We start from the raw sequence: 21269 nt of genomic DNA on the forward strand, positions 1-21269 counted from the left end.
GAGAGATAGTGCAGGAGGAGGGGGCTTTAGATTTCTGGGACACTGGGACTGTTTCTGGGGGCGGTGGGACCTGTACAAGGCGGATGGGTTGCACCTGAACCGGAATGGGACCAACATCCTTGCGGGGAGGTTTGCTAGAGCTGTTGGGGAGGGTTTAAACTAACTTGGCAGGGGGATGGGATCCTGAGAGGAGGTTCAGCAGGGAGAGATGCTCTCTCTTCTAATTTTGGCTGTGCAAGTGAGTCTGGAAGGCATAGAAATTATAGGCCAGTTAAGGCACAAGGGAGTTTGGCAAGGCTGGATGGTATTTATTTTAATGCAAGCAGTCTGACGAATAAGACAGATGAGTTGAGGGCACAAATTAAAACATGGAAGTATGATGTCATTGCGGTCACAGAGACATGGTTGAGAGAGGGGCAGGATTGGTAGCTCAATATTCCAGGATATAGGGTCTTCAGGCGAGACAGGGAAGGAGGTAAAAGAGGAGGGGATATCGCAATATTGATCAAGGAATAAATTACAGCAGTAAGGAGGGATGACATCTTAGAAGGCTCTTCAAATGAAGCCATATGGGTAGAACTGAAAAACAAAAAAGGAGCAATCACATTGCTGGGGGTGTACTATTGGCCCCCAAACAATCAGAGAGAAATAGAAGAGCAGATATGTAGCCAAATTTCAGAGAAGTGTAAAAATAATAGGGTAGTAATAGTGGGGGATTTCAACTGCCCCAACATTAACTGGGTTAGTCATAGGTTTAGAGGGAGCGGAATTCTTAAAATGCATCCAGGAAAGCTTTTTAAGCCACTATGTAGAAGGTCCTATAAGGGAGGAGGTGGTCCTGGACTTAATTTTAGGGAACGAAGCCAGGTAAGTGGTAGAGGTATCAGTGGAGGAGCATTTTGCAGATAATGATCATAACTCCGTTAGATTCAAGGTTGTTATGGAAAAGGACAAGGATGGGCCAGAAATCAGAGTTTTAAATTTGGGGAAGGCCAATTTTAATAAGGTCACATATGATTTGGCCAGAGTGGACTGGGAGCAGCTACTTTTAGGTAAATCTGCGTCAGAGCAGTGGGACTCATTCAAAAAGGAAATAGGGAGAGTACAGGGCCAACATATTCCAGTAAAGATAAAGGGTGGGACCAACAAATCCAGGGAACCCCGGATGTCGAGAGATATACAGGATTGGATACAGAGAAAAAGGGAGGCTTATGGCAGATACCGAGGGCTCAAAACAGCGGAAGCCCTAGAGAAGTATAGAATGTGTAGGGGGGAACTTAAACAGGAAATTAGGAGAGCAAAAAGGGGGCATAAAAAAACATTGGCAGGTAAAATAAAGGAAAATCCAAAGTTATTTTACAAGTACATTAAGAGTAAGAGGATAAATAGGGAAAGAGTAGGGCCTATTAAGGACCATAGTGGTAATTTGTGTGTGGAGTCAGAAGACGTAGGTAGGTAGCAAAATGAATACTTTGTGTCGGTGTTCACAAGTGAGAGGGACGATGTGGGTATGGAAATCAGGCAGAAGGACTATGATATAATTGAAGAAATTGGGAGGAGGTTCTAAGTGGTCTGGAAGGCTTAAAAGTAGATAAATCTCCAGGCCCGAATGAAATGTATCCTAGGCTGTTAAGTGAGGCAACGGAGGAGATAGCAGGGGTGCTGCAATAATTTTCAATACCTCTCTGGCCACAGGAGAGGTGCCAGAGGACTGGAGGACAGCCAATGTGGTGCTGTTATTCAAGAAGAGAAGAAGAGATAAACCAGGGATCTACAGGCCAGTCAGTCTAACCTCAGTGGTGGGGAAACTATTGGAAGCAATTCTGAGGGACATAATTAATCAAGGACAGTCAGCATGGTTTTTGTTAAGGGGAGGTCATGTTTGACCAATTTGATTGAAGTTTTCGAAGAGGTGACCAGGTGTGTAGATGAGGATAATGCATTTGATGTAGTCTACTTGGACTTCAGCAAGGCTTTTGATAAGGTCCCGCATGGGAGACTGATAACGAAGGTAAGAGCCCATGGGATCCAAGGCAATTTGACAAATTGGATCCAGAAATGGCTGAGTGGCAGGAAGCAGAGGGTGATGGTAGAGGGGTGTTTTTGTGACTGAATGCCTGTGTCCAGTAGGGTTCCACAGGGATCAGTGTTGGGTCCCTTGCTGTTTGTGGCATATATAAACAATTTAGACTGAATGTAGGAGGGTTGATCAGTAATTTCGCGGATGACACAAAAATGGGTAGGGTGGTAAATAGTGAGAAGGATAGCCTTAGATTAAAGGAGGATATAGATGAGCTGGTCAGGTGGGCTGATCAGTGGCAAATGGAATTTAATCCGGATAAGTGTGAGGTGATGCACTTGGGCAGGACAAACAAGGCACGGGAATACACGATGAATGGTAGGACCCTGAGAAGTACCGAGGATCAGAGGGATCTTGGTGTGCATGTCCACCGGTCCCTTAAGGTAGCAGGTCAGGTAGATAAGGTGGTTAAAAAGGCATAAAAACAAAAAACTACTGCGGATGCTGGAAATCCGCGATCTGTCCGCAAGAAAGACCCAAACCTCCCTGTCGCTTGCCATTTTAACACTCCACCCTGCTCTCTTGCCCACAGGTCTGTCCTTGGCTTGCTGCATTGTTCCAGTGAAGCCCAACGCAAACTGGAGGAACAGCACCTCCTCTTCCGACTAGGCACTTTACAGCCTTCCGGACTGAATACTGAATTCAACAACTTTAGATCTTGAACTCCCTCCTCCATCCCCACCCCCTTTCCGTTTCTTCCCCCTCCCTTTTGTTTTTTCCGATAATTTATATAGATTTTTCTTTTCCCACCTATTTCCATTATTTTTAAATCTATACCTGTAATGCCCTGTCAGTCTTTCCACCCCACCCCCACTAGAGCTGTACCTTGAGTGTCCTGCCATCCATTCTTATTAGCACATTCTCTTAGATAATATCACCACCTTTAACACCTCTCTCCTTTGTCTGTGACATCTTTTGATTATCCGCTCCTATCACTGCTTGCTTGTCCCTACAACCACCGCCCCCCCCACCCGGCCTTAAACCAGCTTATATTTCACCCCTCTCCTAACTTTACTCAGTTCTGTTGAAGGGTCATGAGGACTCGAAACGTCAACTCTTTTCTTCTCCGCCGATGCTGCCAGACCTGCTGAGTTTTTCCAGGTAATTCTGTTTTTATTTTGGTTAAAAAGGCATGTGGGGTACTTGCTTTTATTAGCCGAGGCATAGAATATAAGAGCAGGGAGGTTATGCTGGAACTGTATAAAACGCTGGAAAGGCCACAGCTAGAGTATTGCGTGCAGTTCTGGAATCCGCATTATAGGGAGGATGTGATTGCACTAGAGAGAGTGCAGAGGAGATTTACCAGGATGTTGCCTGGGCTGGAGAGTTTTAGTTATGGGGAGAGATTGGATAGATTAGGGTTATTTTCCCTGGAGCAGAGAAGATTGAGGGGGGACATGATTGAGGAGTATAAAATTATAAGGGGCATGGATAGGATAGACAGGAAAGAACTTTTCCCCTTGGCGGTGGAATCAACAACCATAGATTTAAGGTAAGGGGCAGGAGGTTTAGAGGGGATGTGAGGAAGAATTTTTTCACCCAGAGGGTGGTGGGAATCTGGAACTCACTGCCTGAAAGGGTACTGGAGGCAGAAACCCTCATAACATTTAAGAAGTATTTGGATGTGTAATTGCGATGCAATGGCATACAAGGCTATGGGCCTAGTGCTGGAAAATGGGATTAGAATATAGATATTTGTTTGACCGGCACAGACTTGATGGGCCTAAGAGCCTTTATCCGTGCTGCAGACCTCTATGACTATGACTCTATGGGAGTAGCTTATTGGCCTTCTAACAGTAGCTACACTGTGGGACAGAGTATAACTCAAGAAATAATGGGGTTTGTAAGAAAGGTACTGCAACAGTTGTGGGTGATTTTAAGCTTCATATAGATTGAATGAATCAAATTGGCAAAAATAGCCTGGAGATGAGTTCATAAGAGTATATTTGGGGCAGGTTCTTACAACAATATGTTCCAGAACCATCCAGGGGACTGGCCATTTTAAACCTGGCAATGTGTAATGAGGCAGCATTAATTAATAACCTCATAGTAAAGGATCTTCTTGGCAAGAGTGATCATAACATGGTAGAATTTCACATTCAGTTTGAGTAAGAAATATGGGTCTATAGCTAGTGTTTTAAACTTAAATAAAAGCAATTACATGGGTATGAAGACAGAGTTGGCTAAAGTGCATTGGGAAAACAGGTTAAAAGGTAAGACATAAGAACGTAACAAAAAGAAGACCAACCTATGGCCCATGGAATCTGCTCTGCCATTCAATACAATTATGGCTGATCTGGGCTTCAACTCTGCTTTCCTGCACACTCCCCATCTCCCTTGATTCCCTGAGACACCAAAAATCTGTCTATATCAGCCTTAAATGTATAGAATGATGACATTTGGGGTATAAAATTCCAAAGATTCACAACCCTTTGAGTGAAAAAATTTCTCATCTCAGTTTTGAATTATTGGCCCTTTATTCTGAACTTGTGCCCCCTTGTTCTAGCTTTCTTGTACTGCAATGCAATAAAGGCCAATGTGCCATTTGCTTTAATTGTTTGCTGTACCTGCATGCTAACTTTTTGTGTTCCTTGTACAAGTACACCCAAGTCTCTCTAAACACCAAAATTTAAATGTTTCATACCCTTTAAATGAGCTTTTTTGCTTTTCTATTTTTATGACCAAAGTGAATAACCTCACACTTTCCCACATTATACTCCCTTTGCCACCTTGTTGCCCACTCACTTAACCTGTCAATATCGCTTTATAGCCTCTTTGGTTTTTTTTTATTCATTGGGTTGCTCATCCCTTATTGCCCTTGTTCAGAAGGCATTTAAGAGTCAACCACATTGCTGTGGGTTTGGAGTCACATGTAGGACAGACCAGGTAAGGACGGCAGATTTCCTTCCCTAAACGACTTTAATGAACCAGATGGATTTTTATGACAATTGACAATGGTTTCATGGTCATTATTTTTAATTCCAGATTTTTAAATTCATTTGCATGGCATATGTGGGCACCCTCCCCACTATTGAAACATTTCAGGAGCCCACTGATCCACATCCTGGTATCTTCATAATTGAAGAATGGGTGAGGAAATTCAACCCTATCATTGTTTTTGCTGAATTGTTTGACGTTACTGCTGTCCAGTTCTCAAAATTAAGCATGAAGCCCACACATCAGCCCAATATGGGACTTCCAGAGGCCTCTTTTCCACTAACCCCATTATCAGCTAAACTCTAATGCAGAATTAGGAGCATAAGAATAGGAAAGGGTCTGTTGAGCCTGAATCCAGCTGAACTTTCTTTGGCCTTTGATTTCATAAGCAGGAAGCACTATGCTCACTTTTCTGTTACCTGTGTGTGTGTCTGATGATGGTCTTAAAAAAAATGTCTGTGCCACATACAAAGAAGTGCCAGGTAAAGATGCCAGTTCACTTACCTGGTTAACTCAGGCAGTAAATTAGGCAGGGCTATATTATTGCCTTGGTTAAGCAGAATAACCTTTTGAGTCGCTGGATAAAAATGAAGACTGATGGGGCTTAAACAGGAAGTTTGTCAGTCTATTCCTGATAATTAAAGCTTATTTTTGCACTATAGAAATTTGAATAGTCCAATAATTAATGAATTAAGCAACGGAAATAAGACTGCAAAGTGGAAACTTTAGCACTAACGACATTTGTATGATCAAATAATGTGAACAGGCAACATTCAGAGAGGATTGGCAAAGGCAATCAGGAACATGTGCAACCTTCAGGTGCAGTAGAGTTAGAGGCGGGGTAACTGCACAGACCGTGGGCTGATATAATATTGACCAGTTGAAAGTCATGCATTTTGTCCTTATTTTTAGATAATATTAATATTTCATACTATTTATAACTAAATAAGGAATCTTACGGCAATATGAGTAGTAGTAGTGAGTAGAAGCAGTCCTATGTCCACATTTATAACAGAAACTGCATAAGTAAACTTGTTATGTTGCAATTGTGTCCTCCAGTCAATGGTGACACTGCAGCACCGCCACTGGTTTAAGTGCAGCCTGACAGCTTTTACAGACATTATCAACTGTAAATATCAATATATGAATTTCTAATGGAAGAAAAAACTGAGAGGAGCTGTTTTCACTTCAACAAAAACAAAAATAGCTGGAAAAACTCAGCAGGTCTGACAGCATCGGCGGAGAGGAATACAATTAACGTTTCAAGTCCGAATGACTCTTCATCAGAACTAAGGAAAAATAGAAATGAGATGAAATATAAGCTGGTTCAGAGGGGTGGGACAGGTAGAGCTGGATAGAGGGCTAATGATAGGCGGAGGCAAAGAAGAGATTGCCAAAGATGTCATAGACAAAAGGACAAAGGAGTGTTGACGGTGGTGATATTGGCTATGGAATGTGCTAATGGTGACATTAAGGGTAGAAAGCAGGACAAGCAAGTGACAGATAGCCCTAGTGGGGGTGGGGTGGGGGGAAGGGATCGAAATAGGCTAAAAGGTGGAGATAAAACAATGAATGGAAATACATTTAAAAATAATAGAAATAGGTGGGAAAAGAAAAATATATATAGAAAAAAAAATATATATATAAAAAATATATAAATAGCCCTAGTGGGGGTGGGGTAGGGGGAAGGGACAAGGAGGTCCGGGTCATGCTTGCGGACAGACCGAAGATGTTCCGCAAAGCGGTCACCCAGTCTGCGTTTGGTCTCTCCAATGTAGACCGCATTGGGAGCAGTGAATGCAGTAGGCCAAATTGAGGGAAGTGCAAATGAAGTGCTGCTTCACTTGAAAGGAGTGTTTGGGCCCTTGGACGGTGAGGAGGAAGGAAGTCAATGGGCAGGTGTAGCACCTTCTGTGGTTGCATGGGAAGGTGCCGTGGGAGGGGGTTGAGGTGTAGGGGGTGATGGAGGAGTGGACCAGGGTGTCCCGGAGGGAACGATCCCTGTGGAATACCGCCGGGGGGGGGTGAAGGGAAGATGTGTTTGTTGGTGAGTTGCTCATTCGGAGAGCCGGTACAGACATGATGAACCAAATGGCCTCCTTCTGTGCCGTAACAATTCTGTGATTCTGTGAATTTTACCCTTCTCCTTCTAACCTACTTTCCTATCTTTTTTCCCTAAAGAGGTTTTTTTTCCTTTCAAAACATTCCTCAACATTCTGTACAATCTTTTTCTACAAAGGAACCTAATCTGATCCTCTTTGTCATAAAGTTTGCCGGTTCCATGGGAAGAATTTCCCCCCCTCGGGGGTGAAATGCAGGAGCGCCTCCAATCGGCACCCCTGATTGGGGGCGTGCTGCGATTTTACGTGGGCGGGCCAATTAGGGCCCACCCAGCGTGATGTCTGCCAGGAAGCTCTATGCGCTCCCTATGCAGGCGGGCATTCCCTAAGCTGAGAGTGCACTCTTTTGCGCATGCGCGCAAAAGAGCGCACTTATCTCCCTGAGGCTAAGTGCTGCCTCAGGGAGATCAGCAACAAATTCAGAAATGGTCAATGCACAAAAATAAAATTTTCCTGACATGTCCTCTCATGTGAGTTGGGACATGTCCATCACTTTTATTCAAACTTTTATTAAATTTTTAAAAACCTTCATGAAACCTCACCCGGCCCATGGATGAGGTTTCGTGCTTTTTCTGAAGCCCGCCAGGGCTCCCGGTCTGCCCGCCAACCTTAAGGTTGGACGGGCAGGTCAATTAACTACTTGAATTAGTTTTTAAATGGTCTCAATTGGCCGTTGATAGGTCGGTGGGCGCACAGCTGATTTGGCTGCGCCCCTGCCGACCTGAAAATTGAAATGACGCGGGGTGACGTCGGGAGTTCCGCCCGACGACACCCCGCGTCATTTTACGCATCGGCAAGCGGGCCCCACCCCCTGCTCACCAACCTTAATATCCTGGTCCATGTATCACGGAATCCACTGAGATTATGGCACTAAACCCAGTAAATTATCCTCGGTAGAATGCAAATGACAGAGAATTCATAAGCAAACTGCTAGAATAGAGACATCAAGTTCCTAAAGGTATTTGAATCATTAAGTTCTTTAGATTTTTAATGTGGTTGAGATTCTTGCCCCTTGGTTCCTGATAATTGTGGAAGCCAATGCCCCAACAGGTAGAATAGTCCTGTCCGACTAAGCAGCAGAAAGCTCTGTGGAAGTAGGCCATGGCTATGTGCTTAGACCCCAATGATATTTCTGTGCACACTTGGAAACTCCTAAGCCAATTTGTATCTAAAACTAGGTAATTGGGATTTGCCCGTCTGAAAGAAAGACTTGCATTTATATACAGCCTTTCACTACCTTGTGACATTCCAGAACCCTCTACAACTAACAAAGTAGTTCTGAAGTGTAGTCACTGCTATAATGTAGGAAATGCATAGCAATTCGCACTCAGCAAGGTGCCACAAATAACACTGAGATAATGAACAGATAATCTGTTTTAGTGATGTTGGTTGAGGCAGAAATATTGTCCAGAAACCACCTATGGTTAGAATGTGTGCGGTCTATACGGGATAAACAGAGATGGTACCTGTACAGATTTTTCAGTAGCTTAATATAGAGTCTCTTACATGTGGTTAATCAGGAATTTTTCTCCTTTAGCAGGATAATGAGATCACTGCTTCTGTTACATCCAAGTGTTTAATTGTACATCAGCATTGACAAAGAGCTGGAAGGGAGCTACCTGCCTAAGCTCTCCACTGGCCAATGATGACATGAAATAGGTCACGAAGGGAATTGAAAGGGTCAATGGGAGATTCAGAATAAGGAAGTAAAGCAAGTCACAGAAAATGCTATTAACAGTGATTTTAAAACGACCATTTACCACATTTGGAGCAGCAAATGAGGACAAGATTGAAAGAATAAATTTAAGGCATCTGGTACCGCTATGGGCTTACCGAGGGAAGTGCACATATCTGTGGATCATCATCTTGATGTGGTAGAGAAGCTTTGGCCTTCTGATGATCCCTTGAGTGATACCATCAGGATTCCTTGGTCCTGGTAGGACCATCCATGGCAGCAAGGTTGGAGGATGTGCCAAAGTGTGGTCCAAAAGTCCTTGATGGCAGAACAAGCAAAGGAAGACCATGGTCCTGGTCATTGAAACCTGGCCACCAACCTGTCAAAATCATATGGACAATGATGGTGCCCCAAGATCCTCATGTGAAGTGAAGTCACACGCAGGTTTCTACCACGGTCCATCTGCCAAGTCCTGTGGCGATGGAGGATTGACAACAGGGGCACAGCTGTGAACCTGGCAGTCCCTAGTCATGAATCAGCACACAGATGACAGATGTATGAAGTTGGACACCTGTGCAGGGGTAGAGGTGTCTTTGGGCATCAGCATCTGTGACTGAACAGTCCTTTTTAGGATACCGTTTGCTCATCCAAAATGGGGAGGGGGCAAAAAAAGGTGCACTAAAAATAGGCTGTCCCATTTACTCCTTGCTGGGGAATCACACTCATTGGGATCACCAGCTTTGTTGTTAAAGAAAGAAGATTCTAAATTTTACAACTTGGAACATTAGAACACTCATGGATAATCTCGAGAGTAACTTGTCCAGAAAGAAGAAAAAGCTATCAAGACTCCAAATTGACATAATTGTCCTCAGTGAAACCTGCCTTCCTGGGGAGGGGCAGCTGAAGGAACAAGCAGAGGCATGCATGTTCTACTGGAAAGAATAGACTGACAGCGACCCTCGAGTCCACAGAGTTGGTTTTGCCATCTGGAATAGGGTCTTTGATGTCACAACCAAAGTCCTGAATTTTATAAATGAAAGATGCATGACACTTCACCTACAGCTCAGCCATAATCAATATGTCATCAGCACTGATGCCTCGACCCTTGACTCTGATGAAGATTTTAAGGAAAAATTCTATGTTGGGCTTGAAGAAGTTCTCACTGTCATCACAAAAAAAGGAAAAAAAATAATCCTTTTGGGGAACTTCAGAGTCATAGCCAACGCTGGCATTAAAGTCTGGAGTGGAACCATTGGAAAAATAGGGTTGGAAAAGCCAATGCAAACGGTGTCCTCCTGCTAACCAAGTGTGATCATTAAACAAATATCCTCTTCTGCCAGAAGGCCAAATACAAACCATATAGTGGCATCCTCGATCAAAGCACTGGCAACTCATGGATTATGTCCTTGTTTGAGTCAAAGATCTAAGTGATCTAAAGGTCTGTATCACTCAATCCATGTGGGAGCTGACGCCGGCTGGACAGATAATTCACTTGTTCAATTGGTGATGGACATCTAGCTAGCACCAAGACATCGCAAGCCCAGAAGTCGAAGAGGAAGATGATCAATGCCTCAGCCCTAAAGTAGTCTGACTGAAGAAAGCAATTCAAAGCGCAGCTCAGAACCAATCAGGAAAATCTTCACAAATCCAACTCAATTCCAGAACACTGGGATCAAATAAAGTCAGCTATACTAGGCCCTTGTGCCCAGACCACTGAGTTTGAGCATTGTCATCACCAGGGTTGGTTCAATGTAAATGTGGTAATCGCTTTGAACCACATAAAATTCTTAAGGGGCTGGCAGTAGATGCTGGGAGGATGTTTCCCCTAGAACAGGGGATCACAGTCTCAGGATAAGGGGCCAATCATTTATGACTGAGATGAGGGGAAATTTCTTCACTCAAAAGATTGTGAACTTGGAATTCTCTACTTCAACAATCTGCGGATGCTCAGTCCTTCAATATGTTCTAATCAAAGATCAGTGGGCTTTTGAAAACTAAGGAAGTCAAAGGAATGGGGATAGTGTGGCAAGGTGGAGTGGAGGCAGTAAGTTAGCCATGATCTTACTGAATGGTGAAGCAGGCTTGAGGGATCAAACGGCCTACTTCAGCTCCTATTTCTTATGTTCCTATATGCTGCTCCACAAAAGTTGTGTCTAATTGACACTTAAGTGTTAAACTTGCAGGTTTCTGGTTTAGCAGCTCCAGGCATGTTGAAATGATGGGAATCAAAACTTATATGACAAATCCAGATTTCAAACAGGCTAATTTTATTAGCGCTGCAACCATTTAGTGCTTGTTTTCACCCTTTGGTCAAAATATCCTTTGGGGACATTTCCACTGGGTCAGGAAAGGTTAAGAGGAGATTTACTTAAAGTTTTTTTTAAATTATGAAAGGTTTTAATAGGGTGAAGTCTCTCTGATTGGAGAGTCAATGTTAAGGGGTCATCAATTTACGATTGTCACCAAGTGTATGTGAAAAGAAGGGTTTTGAAAAATGTTGTTCTATGGAGATTGCGCAAGTCAGGAATATTTTCCACAGGAAGAAGTTGGGACAGAGACTGTTGCATCTTTTACACTAAAATTCACTAAATATTTGAGTATAGTAAGATGCAAGGCTATGGGGAGGGATTGGGGCAGTGGGATTAGTTTTTGACTGTTCTATCATAGAACAGGCACAGACACAATGGGTCAAATGGTTCCTCTGATCCTGCATATTTCCATGGTTCAGCTGCTTGTGAAAAAATACTCTTCGCAGGCTTAGCCTATTAATCTAAAACCATGGATTCTTTTCAGAAGTTCGACACAGTATGAAGTGTTGTAGCATACATACAGATTCCAGCTCCTGGTTTCTGGCTCGAAATCTTTCTCTCTGACTTGAAATGATGGAAAGCAGGGAGTCCATCTGTCCCTGGGGAAGTTCAGAGGTTGGAGAAGGACCAGAAGCTGCAACACAGAAACATATTTAGTGAGCATATTTGTAAACAGAACATTAGCTAAAATGAATGCCTCGAAGTATATCAAATACCTGCAGCACCAAATCCATCACTATGGGTTAGAGATTCCAACTAAAGCAGATATATTCTGGTAGGTTTCGTCCAAACTATCTCGCCCACCATTGGTCACCCAACATATTCATCCTCATGGCCAATTGGAGAGCTAACTGACTCTTCATTATTGATTGGATAATTCCTGACTGTCAGTCAACTAGCCCTTTCCCATTTCAGATGTTATTATATCAAACAAAAATGTTCAAAGACAATTAAACAGTACACACGGTTATCTTTATGATTTTTAAAATTTATTCATGTGATTTTTACTCTCCTGGTTGCTTGCAATGAAGACTCCAGGAGACCCCTGGAGGGCTGGTAACACAACACAGCTACAGAATACAAAGGAAATCTAATTCAAGTAGCCTAAACTACTGATGACATGCAGGTTCACTGCAGGCAGGGTAGGGTCAAAGAAGCAGATTTGCACATTATCAATATCCAAGTTGCATCTCCATGATTGGCTTCTCCTCCCACCTTTGGTTACTTCCAGTCTACCCAAGGCTTCCTATATTTCTCAATTACACTTTAACCCCTAGGTGACATCATCCACAGGCATGGGGTCAGCTTTGCCATGTATGCTGACGACATCCTCGCAATTCACAATGCCTGCAAGTTTTGTATCATCCACAAATTTTGAAATTGTGACCTGCACAACAATGTCCAAGTCATTAATATATATCAGGAAATGCAGGGTTCCAACACTGACCACTGGGAACTCCACTATAAACCTTCCTTCAGCCTGAAAAATATCCATTAACCACTAAGATAAAAGCAAAATAGTGTGGATGCTGGAATCTGAAACAAAAACAGAAAATGCTGGAAAAGCTCAGCAGGTCTGACAGCATCTGCGGAGAGAGAAACAGAGTTGACGTTTCGAGTCCGTATGATCCTTTAACCCCTAGGTGACATCATCCACAGGCATGGGGTCAGCTTTGCCATGTATGCTGACGACATCCTCGCAATTCACAATGCTTCCAAGTTTTGTATCATCCACAAATTTTGAAATTGTGACCTGCACAACAATGTCCAGGTCAGTTCACTTCAGAAGAAGGGCCATATGGACTCAAAACGTCAACTCTGTTTCTCTCTCCGCAGATGCTGTCAGACCTGCTGAGTTTTTCCAGCATTTTCTGTTTTTGTTCCATTAATCACTACTCTCTTTTTTCCTGTCACTCAGCCAATTTCATATCCATGTTGCTACTCTCCCTTTTATTCTATGAGCTCTAATTTTGCTCACAGGTCTGTCATGTGGCATGTTATCAAATGCCTTTTAGAAGTCCATGTACACCATGTCAACAGCATTGCCCTCATCAACCCTCTCTCTGCTACCTCATCAAAAAACTCAAGTGAGTTAGTTCAAACAACGTTCCCTTAAGAAATTTGTACTGGCTTTCCTCAATTAATCTACAGTTGTGCTGAATCATTGTTTCTAGAAGTTTCCCCACCACCAAAGTTAAACTGACTGGCCTGTAGTTACTGAGCCTATCTTAAGAACAAATTAAGGACATAAGAAATAGCAGCAGGAGAGGATTTATGGCCTGTCGAGTCTGCTCCAATATTCAAAATGATCATCGCTGATCTTGGGCTTCAACTCCATTTTCCCACCCACTCCCCATATCCCTCGATTCCGAGACACCAAAAATCTGACTATCTCAGCCTTAAATATGTTCAATGGTGGAGCATCCACAACCCTCTGGGGTAGAGAATTCTAAAAATTCACAACCCTTTAAGTGAAGAAATTTTTCCGCATTTGAATTCTAAATGATCAGCCAGTTATCCTGAGACTGTGTAGCCATGTTCTAGATTCCCCAGCTAGTGGCCTCTCAGTATCTAACCTGTCAAACCCCTTCATAATCTTCAATGTTTCAATGAGGTCACCTCTCATTCTTCTAAACTCCAGAGAATATAGTCCCAAATTACTCAGCTTCTTGTCTTAGGACAATTCCGTTTTCTCTATCTGTCCGTTCTTGAATAGCAGTGTTGCATTTGCTAACTTCCAATCTTTACACCCTTTTTTGAGCAAGGGTGTAATGTTTGCTCCAATCCACGGGCATCACTCCTAAGTCTAAGATAAACTTTCACAAACTCTTGCTTGCCCAAAGCAGCACCGTTCACATCAAGTCCCATTCAGTAACTTCAGCACTGCTCAAGTCCCATTCAGTAACTTCAGCACTGCTCAAACCCCATTCAGTAACTTCAGCACTGCTCAAGTCCCATTCAGTAACTTCAGCACTGTTCAAGTCCCATTCAGTAACTTCAGCACTGCTCAAACCCCATTCAGTAACTTCAGCACTGCTCAAACCCCATTCAATAACTTCAGCACTGCTCAAACCCCATTCAGTAACTTCAGCACTGCTCAAGTCCCATTCAGTAACTTCTATTTGGTCCCTGCTTCATAATTCATCGAGTTCAAAAAACTTCTAATGATCTACAAATCTTTTTTAGAGCTCACCTCACTGTACTGTAATCACTTATCTCTGGTTCCTTGCCACTCTCCTTGATCCTCTGTCTCTGGCCTCCTGCAACTTCATTGGTGGAATAGAATTCAGTTATATTGGTCCTACACTCTGGAACTACCTCACTAAACTCCTCTTCCTCAGCCCTTGAAAAATCATTGATTAACCTATATCTATTCAATGTCATGTTCTCCTAACTCTCTCCCTTTATTACTTGTTTGTCAGGTTTTTTTTTCCTCAGTGAAGCACTCTGTGATTAAAGGCACTGTGTAAATACAAATTAGTGTTGATCTCATAACTGCTAGAATTTGAAAAATTACAACAGTTCAGGATTTTTAAAAACATGCAAGTTTATCAGGTTCAACCTTTGCATCACCTGATCACACATTTTTCATTTATCTTACACTCACCTGAGTTTAACATTCAGAATGTTACACAAATAAATTGCTTTTAGACACTAGGATATTTCATTGGTTGCATTCTTACCGAAGAGGGCTGTAGCTTCTTTGATGGGTTCTGGAATCTTCTCCATGTTGCTCAGATCTGCTCCCTTGATGTCAGAGGAAAATCAGAAGTTAGAGTAAGTTCCAGAATAAGACACTGGTTAGGCCACAATTATACACCCCATGGCACTATTAAAGGAAGAGTTTGGAGTTACAGGAGGATTCAGTGGAACAATGCCAAGACTGAGGGGTTATTCATGACAGTTCTTGACAACGTGTTCATAAGCTGGTTAGGTTGGGGGGGGGGGGGGGGGTGCGCGGGGACCAGGCTTTCAAAAGTACAGTTTTTTCAAGGGCAAATATAAAATAAAGACAGAAAATGCTGGAAAAACTCAGCAGGTCTGGCAGCATCTGTGGAGAGAGAAACAGAGTTAACGTTTCAAGTCCGTATGACTTCTTCAGAGCTGAAGAGAGGTAGAAATGTGATAGGTTTCATACTGTATAAGAGGGGATGGAGCAAACAGGTCAGGGGTAGGTGCGAGCTCAGGAGAAATTTGACAAAGATGCTATATACACAAGGCAAAGGGAGTGGTAATGATAGTGTTAAAGACTAAGGCAGGTGCTAATGGTGGCATAAAGGTCAGATAGCAGAATGTGTTAACAGCAGAACAAGGGTCAGCGCTCTCTGAAAGCATTGTTTCCACTGGTTGATCAATCAGAAGCAAGACAACACAGACTGAGGATTATCATTTGATGTAAGAAGTGTTTTCACACAGATGGTTGTTAGTGCAAGGGGCTGCTAAGGCAAAGACACAAAGTCTCTAAATAAACTTTGAAATCAGGGTGTGGGGATCAAAGTAGGTCCTGATCCATTCACCATAGGGTGAAGTCCAGGTGATTTTAGCATTTCCCAAAACTGACTCCCACCTGAAGTCAGCAGGCTGCTTTATTTTTAAACACCAGAATGCGTGCCATTCAAAAGATAAAAGCTTCCACAATTAAAGTTCCTTAAATATAGAATCATAAATTGATGCAGCACAGGAGGCCATTTGATCCATCATGTCAATGCCTGCTCTTTGGTATAGCTATCTAATTTGCAGACAGAAAGAACATGTACACACATTGCACCTGTTTCAGTTAAACAAGATAGTGACAGCTATTCGTTGACTCATTCCTCAGGGCAATGCCTTGACCAATCAGGGTCAAGTTGCCTGGTTTAAATTTCAAACAATGCTTGACAGTTAACTGTCAGTCACCATCACTGGTGTGTTCTCCATGACAACACCTCAATAATCAGAGTCCACCTGCCAATCAACCAGCACTCGCTTCTCATGCAGTATAAATTGTGTTCCCCTTATATTGGTATTCTTGAGGAATGTCCTGATGAGTACCAGATTAAAAGCTTCCACATGTTTCTTTTTCAACAATACTCAACCTATCTAATTATTGTCACTCCCTTGCTCATACACATACACCTGCAAATTGTCTTTCCTTCAACTATTTATCCAATTCTCTTTGAATGTTACAATTGAATCTGCTTCTAGCACCTTTTTGGGCAAAGCATTCCAGATCACAATCACTCGCTGTGTTAAAAAATAGTTTCTTCATGTAGCTTCTGGTTCTTATTTCAATCACCTTAAATCTGTGTTTCCTGGCTATTGATCCTTCTCCCATTGGAAAAAGTTTCTTTTTATTTACACATTCAAAACATCAATTTATATTTAACATAATAAAACCACCCAAGGCACGTCACAGGAGCGTCATAAATCAAAACTTGACACTGAGCCCATTAAAGGTGATATTAGGCCAGATGGCCAAAAGCTTGGTCAATGAGGTAGGTTTTAAGGAGCTTTTTAAAGGAAGAAAGAAAGGAGAGGTTTAGGGAAGGAATTCCAGAGTTTAGGGCCGTGGCAGCTGTCCACATGGCCACCAATGGTGGATGTTCAAGAGGCCAGAATTAGATGAACACAGATATCTGAGGATTAGAGGAGATTACAGAGGTAGGAATCGCCGAGGCCATGAAGGCATTTAAGAACAAGGATGAAAATTTTAAATTTGAGGCTTTGGCTTATCTGGGATTTAGTGTAGATTAGCGAGGGTGCGGTGGTGGGTAAATGGTGTGAATTAGGATGCAAGCAGTTCAGTTTTGGATGGCTTTAAATTCAATGTGGGAGGCTGGCCAGGAGTGCATTACATTAGTCAAGTCTAGAAACAACAAAGGTATGGATGAGGGTTTCAGCAGCAGATGAGCTGATGGAGGGATGGAGTAGGCAAAATGGTATGGAGGTTCAAATAGCTGGTGCAAGTGATGGTGTGGATGTGTGGTCAGAAGCTCATCTCAGGATCAAATATGATACCGTGATTGTGAACAGCCTTGCTTCAACCTCAGGCAGTTGCCATGGAGCGGGATGGAGTTGGCAGCCAGGGACCGAAGGCAATGATTACAGTTTTCCCAATGTTTAATTGGAGGAAATTTATTCTCATCCAGTGCTGAAAGTCAGACAAGCAGACTGATAATTTAGCAACAGTGGAGAGGTGATGGTGAGGTAGAGCTGGGTGTCGTCAGCGTACATGTGAAAAATAATGATGCGCTTTCTGTTCTTTTCATCAAAATTCTTCATGATTTTGAACACCTCTGCCAAATCTCCTCTAAACCTTCTCTGTTCCAAGGACAGCAACCCCAATTCCTCCAGTCTCTCTACACAAGTCCCTCACCCATCGCGCCATTCTAGCAAATCTTTTCTGTGCCTCTCCAAGGCCTTGACATCCTTTCTAAAGTGTAGTTCCCAGAATTAAACACAGTACTCCAACTGAGGCCTAACACTTGTTTTATAAAGGCTTAGCATGATTTCCTTGTTTTTGTACTTCGTCTATAAATAAAGGCAAGTCTTCTGCCAATTTCAATCATTCCATCAAGAAGTGGCTGACTGCACTGCATAAAAGAAAGAGTATGAGCTCCAATAAAATTGTGGATGCAGTGCTGAAGACTTGGTCTCCATAAATATCTGCATTCTTACTCAAGTTGTTCCAGTACAGCTACAACACTGGCATCTAATTGACAATGTGGAAAATTGCCCAGGTATGTCCTCTCCAGAAAAAGGACAAATCCAATTTGCCCAGTCTACTCTCGATCATCAGCTAAGTGATAGAAGGCGTCGTCGACAGTGATATCAAGCAGCACTGACTCAGTCTGCTCACCAGTACTCAGTTTGAATTCCACCAGGATGCTCAGCTCTAGAACTCTTCACAGGCTTGGTCCAAACATGCACAAAGAGGTGAACTCAAAAGTTGAGACAAAAGTGACTGCCCTTGACATCAAGACAGGATTTGACTGAGGGTTGCATCCAAGAGCCCTAGCAGAATTGAGGCCAATCGGAATTCGGAGGAAAACTCTTCACTGTCTGGAGTCATACCAAGAACAAAGGAAGATGGTTGTGGTTGTTGGAAGGCAATAATCTCAGTTCCAAAGGGCAGTGTCCTAGATCCAACCAGCTTCAGCTTCTAAATGACTTTCAATGAGCTTCCCTCCATCATAAGATCAGAAGTCAGGTTGTTCGCTGATGATTGCACAATGTTCAGTTCCATTTGCAACTCCTCTGAAAATGAAGCAGTCTGTACCCACATTTAGCGAGATATTCAGGCTTGGGCTGATAAATGGCAATGTGCGTGCCACACAAGTGCTGAGCAATGATCATCCCTAACAAGAGAGAATCTAACCATCTCCTCTTGTCATTACCACCACTGTATCCCCCACCATCAATATCCCAGGGGTCACCGTTGACCAGAAACTTAACTGGACCAGCCACACAAATCTATGACTACAAGAGCAGGTCAGAGGCTGGGAATTCTGCACGAACTCACCTCCTGACTCCCCAAAGCCTGTCCACCATCTACAAGGCACAAGTCAGGAGTGTGATGGAATACTCTCCATTGCCTGGGTGAATGCAGCTCCAACAACACTCAAGAAGCTTGACACCATTTAGCCCGTTTGATTGGCATCCCATCCACTACCTTAAACATTCACTCTCTCCATCACTGGTGCACAGTAGCTGCAGTGTGTATCATCTACAAAATGCACTGCAGCAACTTGCCAAGTTTTTTTGGACAGCGCCTTCCAAACACATGACCTCAACCATCTAGAAGGACAAGGGCAGCAGATGCACTGGAACACTGCCACCTCCAAGTTCACATCCAAGTCACATACCTTCCGCACTTGGAACTATATTGCCATTCCTTTATTTCCACTGGGTCAAGATCCTAGAACTTCCTCCCTAACAGCACTGTGGGGGTACCTACAGCTTATGGGCTGAAGTGGTTCAATATGGTGGCTCACCACCACCTTCTCAAGAGCAATTAGGGATTGGCATAAAATGCTAGTCTTGTCAGCGATGCTTGTTCTTCTAGGTCACTGGTTCCCAAACTTTTCTGTCCACAGGCTATACAGCAGGGCAAGAGACTCCATGGACCACCTAACAGCCATAACCCATTTGTTTTCGCTTCCCACCACAAAAAATCTCATCAGAATTACAAGAAGAATGATGCTATTTTTTATGAGATGCCAATGAAGTAATACCTGGTTCCCAGCTGGAAGCTTCAGTCTCATGCGGGGCTCCACATTCAGCCAGTTCCTCTCATTTATTTTCAGCCCCACAAGTGTTGAAAATGTATCTTGCAGTCGTATGTCGTAACAGTAACATAAATCTTGCTTATAAAACCACATTGTTTTTGCTCACGGTTATGATAACTCATACTGTACATGCAGGAGCCAGTTTCATTGTGTGACGTTGTGTGACTGGTAGGGATGAGGATTCTGGCCTGGCCTTATATATGGTCTCGGTCATGGTGTTGTAAGTCAGTGACTTGCATTTTGGACCAAGCCACAACCAACAAGAGAACCCTCGTGGAACACCAGTGGTCCATGGACCACACTTGAGAACCAATGTTCTAAGAAATAAGAAATAGCAGAAGTAGGCCATTCTGCCCATCGAGCCTGCTCTACCATTCAATAAGATCATGGCTGATCTGATTGTGGCCTTAACTCCACTTTCCTGCCTGTCTCCATAACCCTCGACTTCCTTGTCAATCAAAAATCTGTCTAACTCAGCCTTGAATGTATTCAATGGCCCTGCCTCCACTGCTCTCTGTGGAAAAGAACTCCAGGTGATAAGAGTTCCAGGTTTTGGACGATGCTGTTTAAGGAAGCTTGGCAAGTTGTTGCAGTGCATCTTGTTGATGGTACTTAATGCAGCCACTGCGTGAGGTAGTTGACTGAGTGAATGTCTAAAATGGTGGATAGCATGCCAATTGAGCAGGCTACTTTTTCCTGGATGGTGTCGAGCTTCTTGAGTGTTATTAGGTTTGCACGCATCCAGGCAAGTGAGTAGTATCCCATCACCCTCCTGACTAATGCCTTATAGATGGTGGGAATGGTTTAAGGAGTCAGGAAGTGAGTTACAAGCTATACAATACCCAGCCTCTGATCTGCTCTTGCAGCCACAGTATTTACATGGCTGGTCCAATTAAGTTTCTGGGCCTCGAGAATGTTGATGGCACGAGATTCAGCCACGGTAATGCTGTTGAATGTCAAGGGAGATAGTTAGATTCTTTGTTGGAGATGGGCATTGCCTGGCATTTGTGGGTCATGGTGTCATCAGTACCCCTAGATACCATTATGTGAACTGTCCGCATACATGAAAAAGCATTTGTACCTCAGTGTCAGGGCGTTGAAGGGAGGACATTGATTGGATGGTACTGAGGTCCTGTTCCAGCTTTATGATCAGCTCCTTTTGTCCTGCTGTGGTTTTCACAGCCTCAGTGAACTGCATCTGTAACTCAGCACAGCGAGCTGTAGTAACACACCAACAACAGAAATCATTAATACAAATCATAGTGGAAATCTGAAACAAACATCTAAACATTCTCAAAATCGAATAGTGAGTGAGTCAGCATCTTAAAGAGAGAAGTACAGATGTTTTCTGTGGTGAACGGATTAGTGTGTGGAGAGATTCAACAGTGGAAAAAAAACATTAAAAGAGCAAAGCAAGCTCAAGAAATTACAACTGATAAGGAAATAAACATTAGGAAGTAAAAGAAAATCCACAAGAATACATTGGCTACAGAAACAGAGGTTAGATATGTGGACATTGCAGGAAAGTTAAAGGAGTTCTTTAGTTCAATATGTATAGCGAAAAGGACAGAATGGAGCAGATGTAAACAAGGTCCAAGTAAATAAAACACCTGGGCCAGATGGGTTCATAAAGACCTCATGGATATGCTAGGATTACCACTGGAAGAGACAGACTCATACCAGAAACCAGGAAAATGGGGAATGCAGTGTTTTAATGAAAAAAAGACAAATGCAGGGGACCCCGTTAACTACAGACCAGTTAGTCTGACAGCAGTATTAGGAACATTACATTTCTATCTTGCTTCAGTTCTGATGAAAAGTCATTGACCTGAAACATTAACTCTTGATTCTCTCCACAGATGCTGCCTGACCTGCTGAGTT

At 43.0% G+C, this 21269-nt stretch overlaps 1 protein-coding gene across 1 annotated transcript in view; it reads right to left on the reverse strand.

Annotated features, from left to right (window-relative positions):
- LOC144684663 (protein CASP-like) overlaps positions 1 to 21269 on the reverse strand; it is a 651698-nt gene that overhangs the window by 59989 nt on the left and 570440 nt on the right. Inside the window, exons 15-17 of the mRNA XM_078548749.1 lie at positions 20470 to 20606; positions 14805 to 14868; positions 11643 to 11755 (exon numbers count right to left, since the gene is read on the reverse strand). Of these exons, the coding sequence (XP_078404875.1) occupies positions 11643 to 11755; positions 14805 to 14868; positions 20470 to 20606 (314 nt within the window). The remainder of the gene's footprint in view (positions 1 to 11642; positions 11756 to 14804; positions 14869 to 20469; positions 20607 to 21269) is intronic.

The sequence above is a fragment of the Cetorhinus maximus genome, chromosome 9 (genome assembly GCF_964194155.1).
Source record: "Cetorhinus maximus chromosome 9, sCetMax3.hap1.1, whole genome shotgun sequence".
In the NCBI taxonomy this organism is placed as follows: domain Eukaryota; kingdom Metazoa; phylum Chordata; class Chondrichthyes; order Lamniformes; family Cetorhinidae; genus Cetorhinus; species Cetorhinus maximus.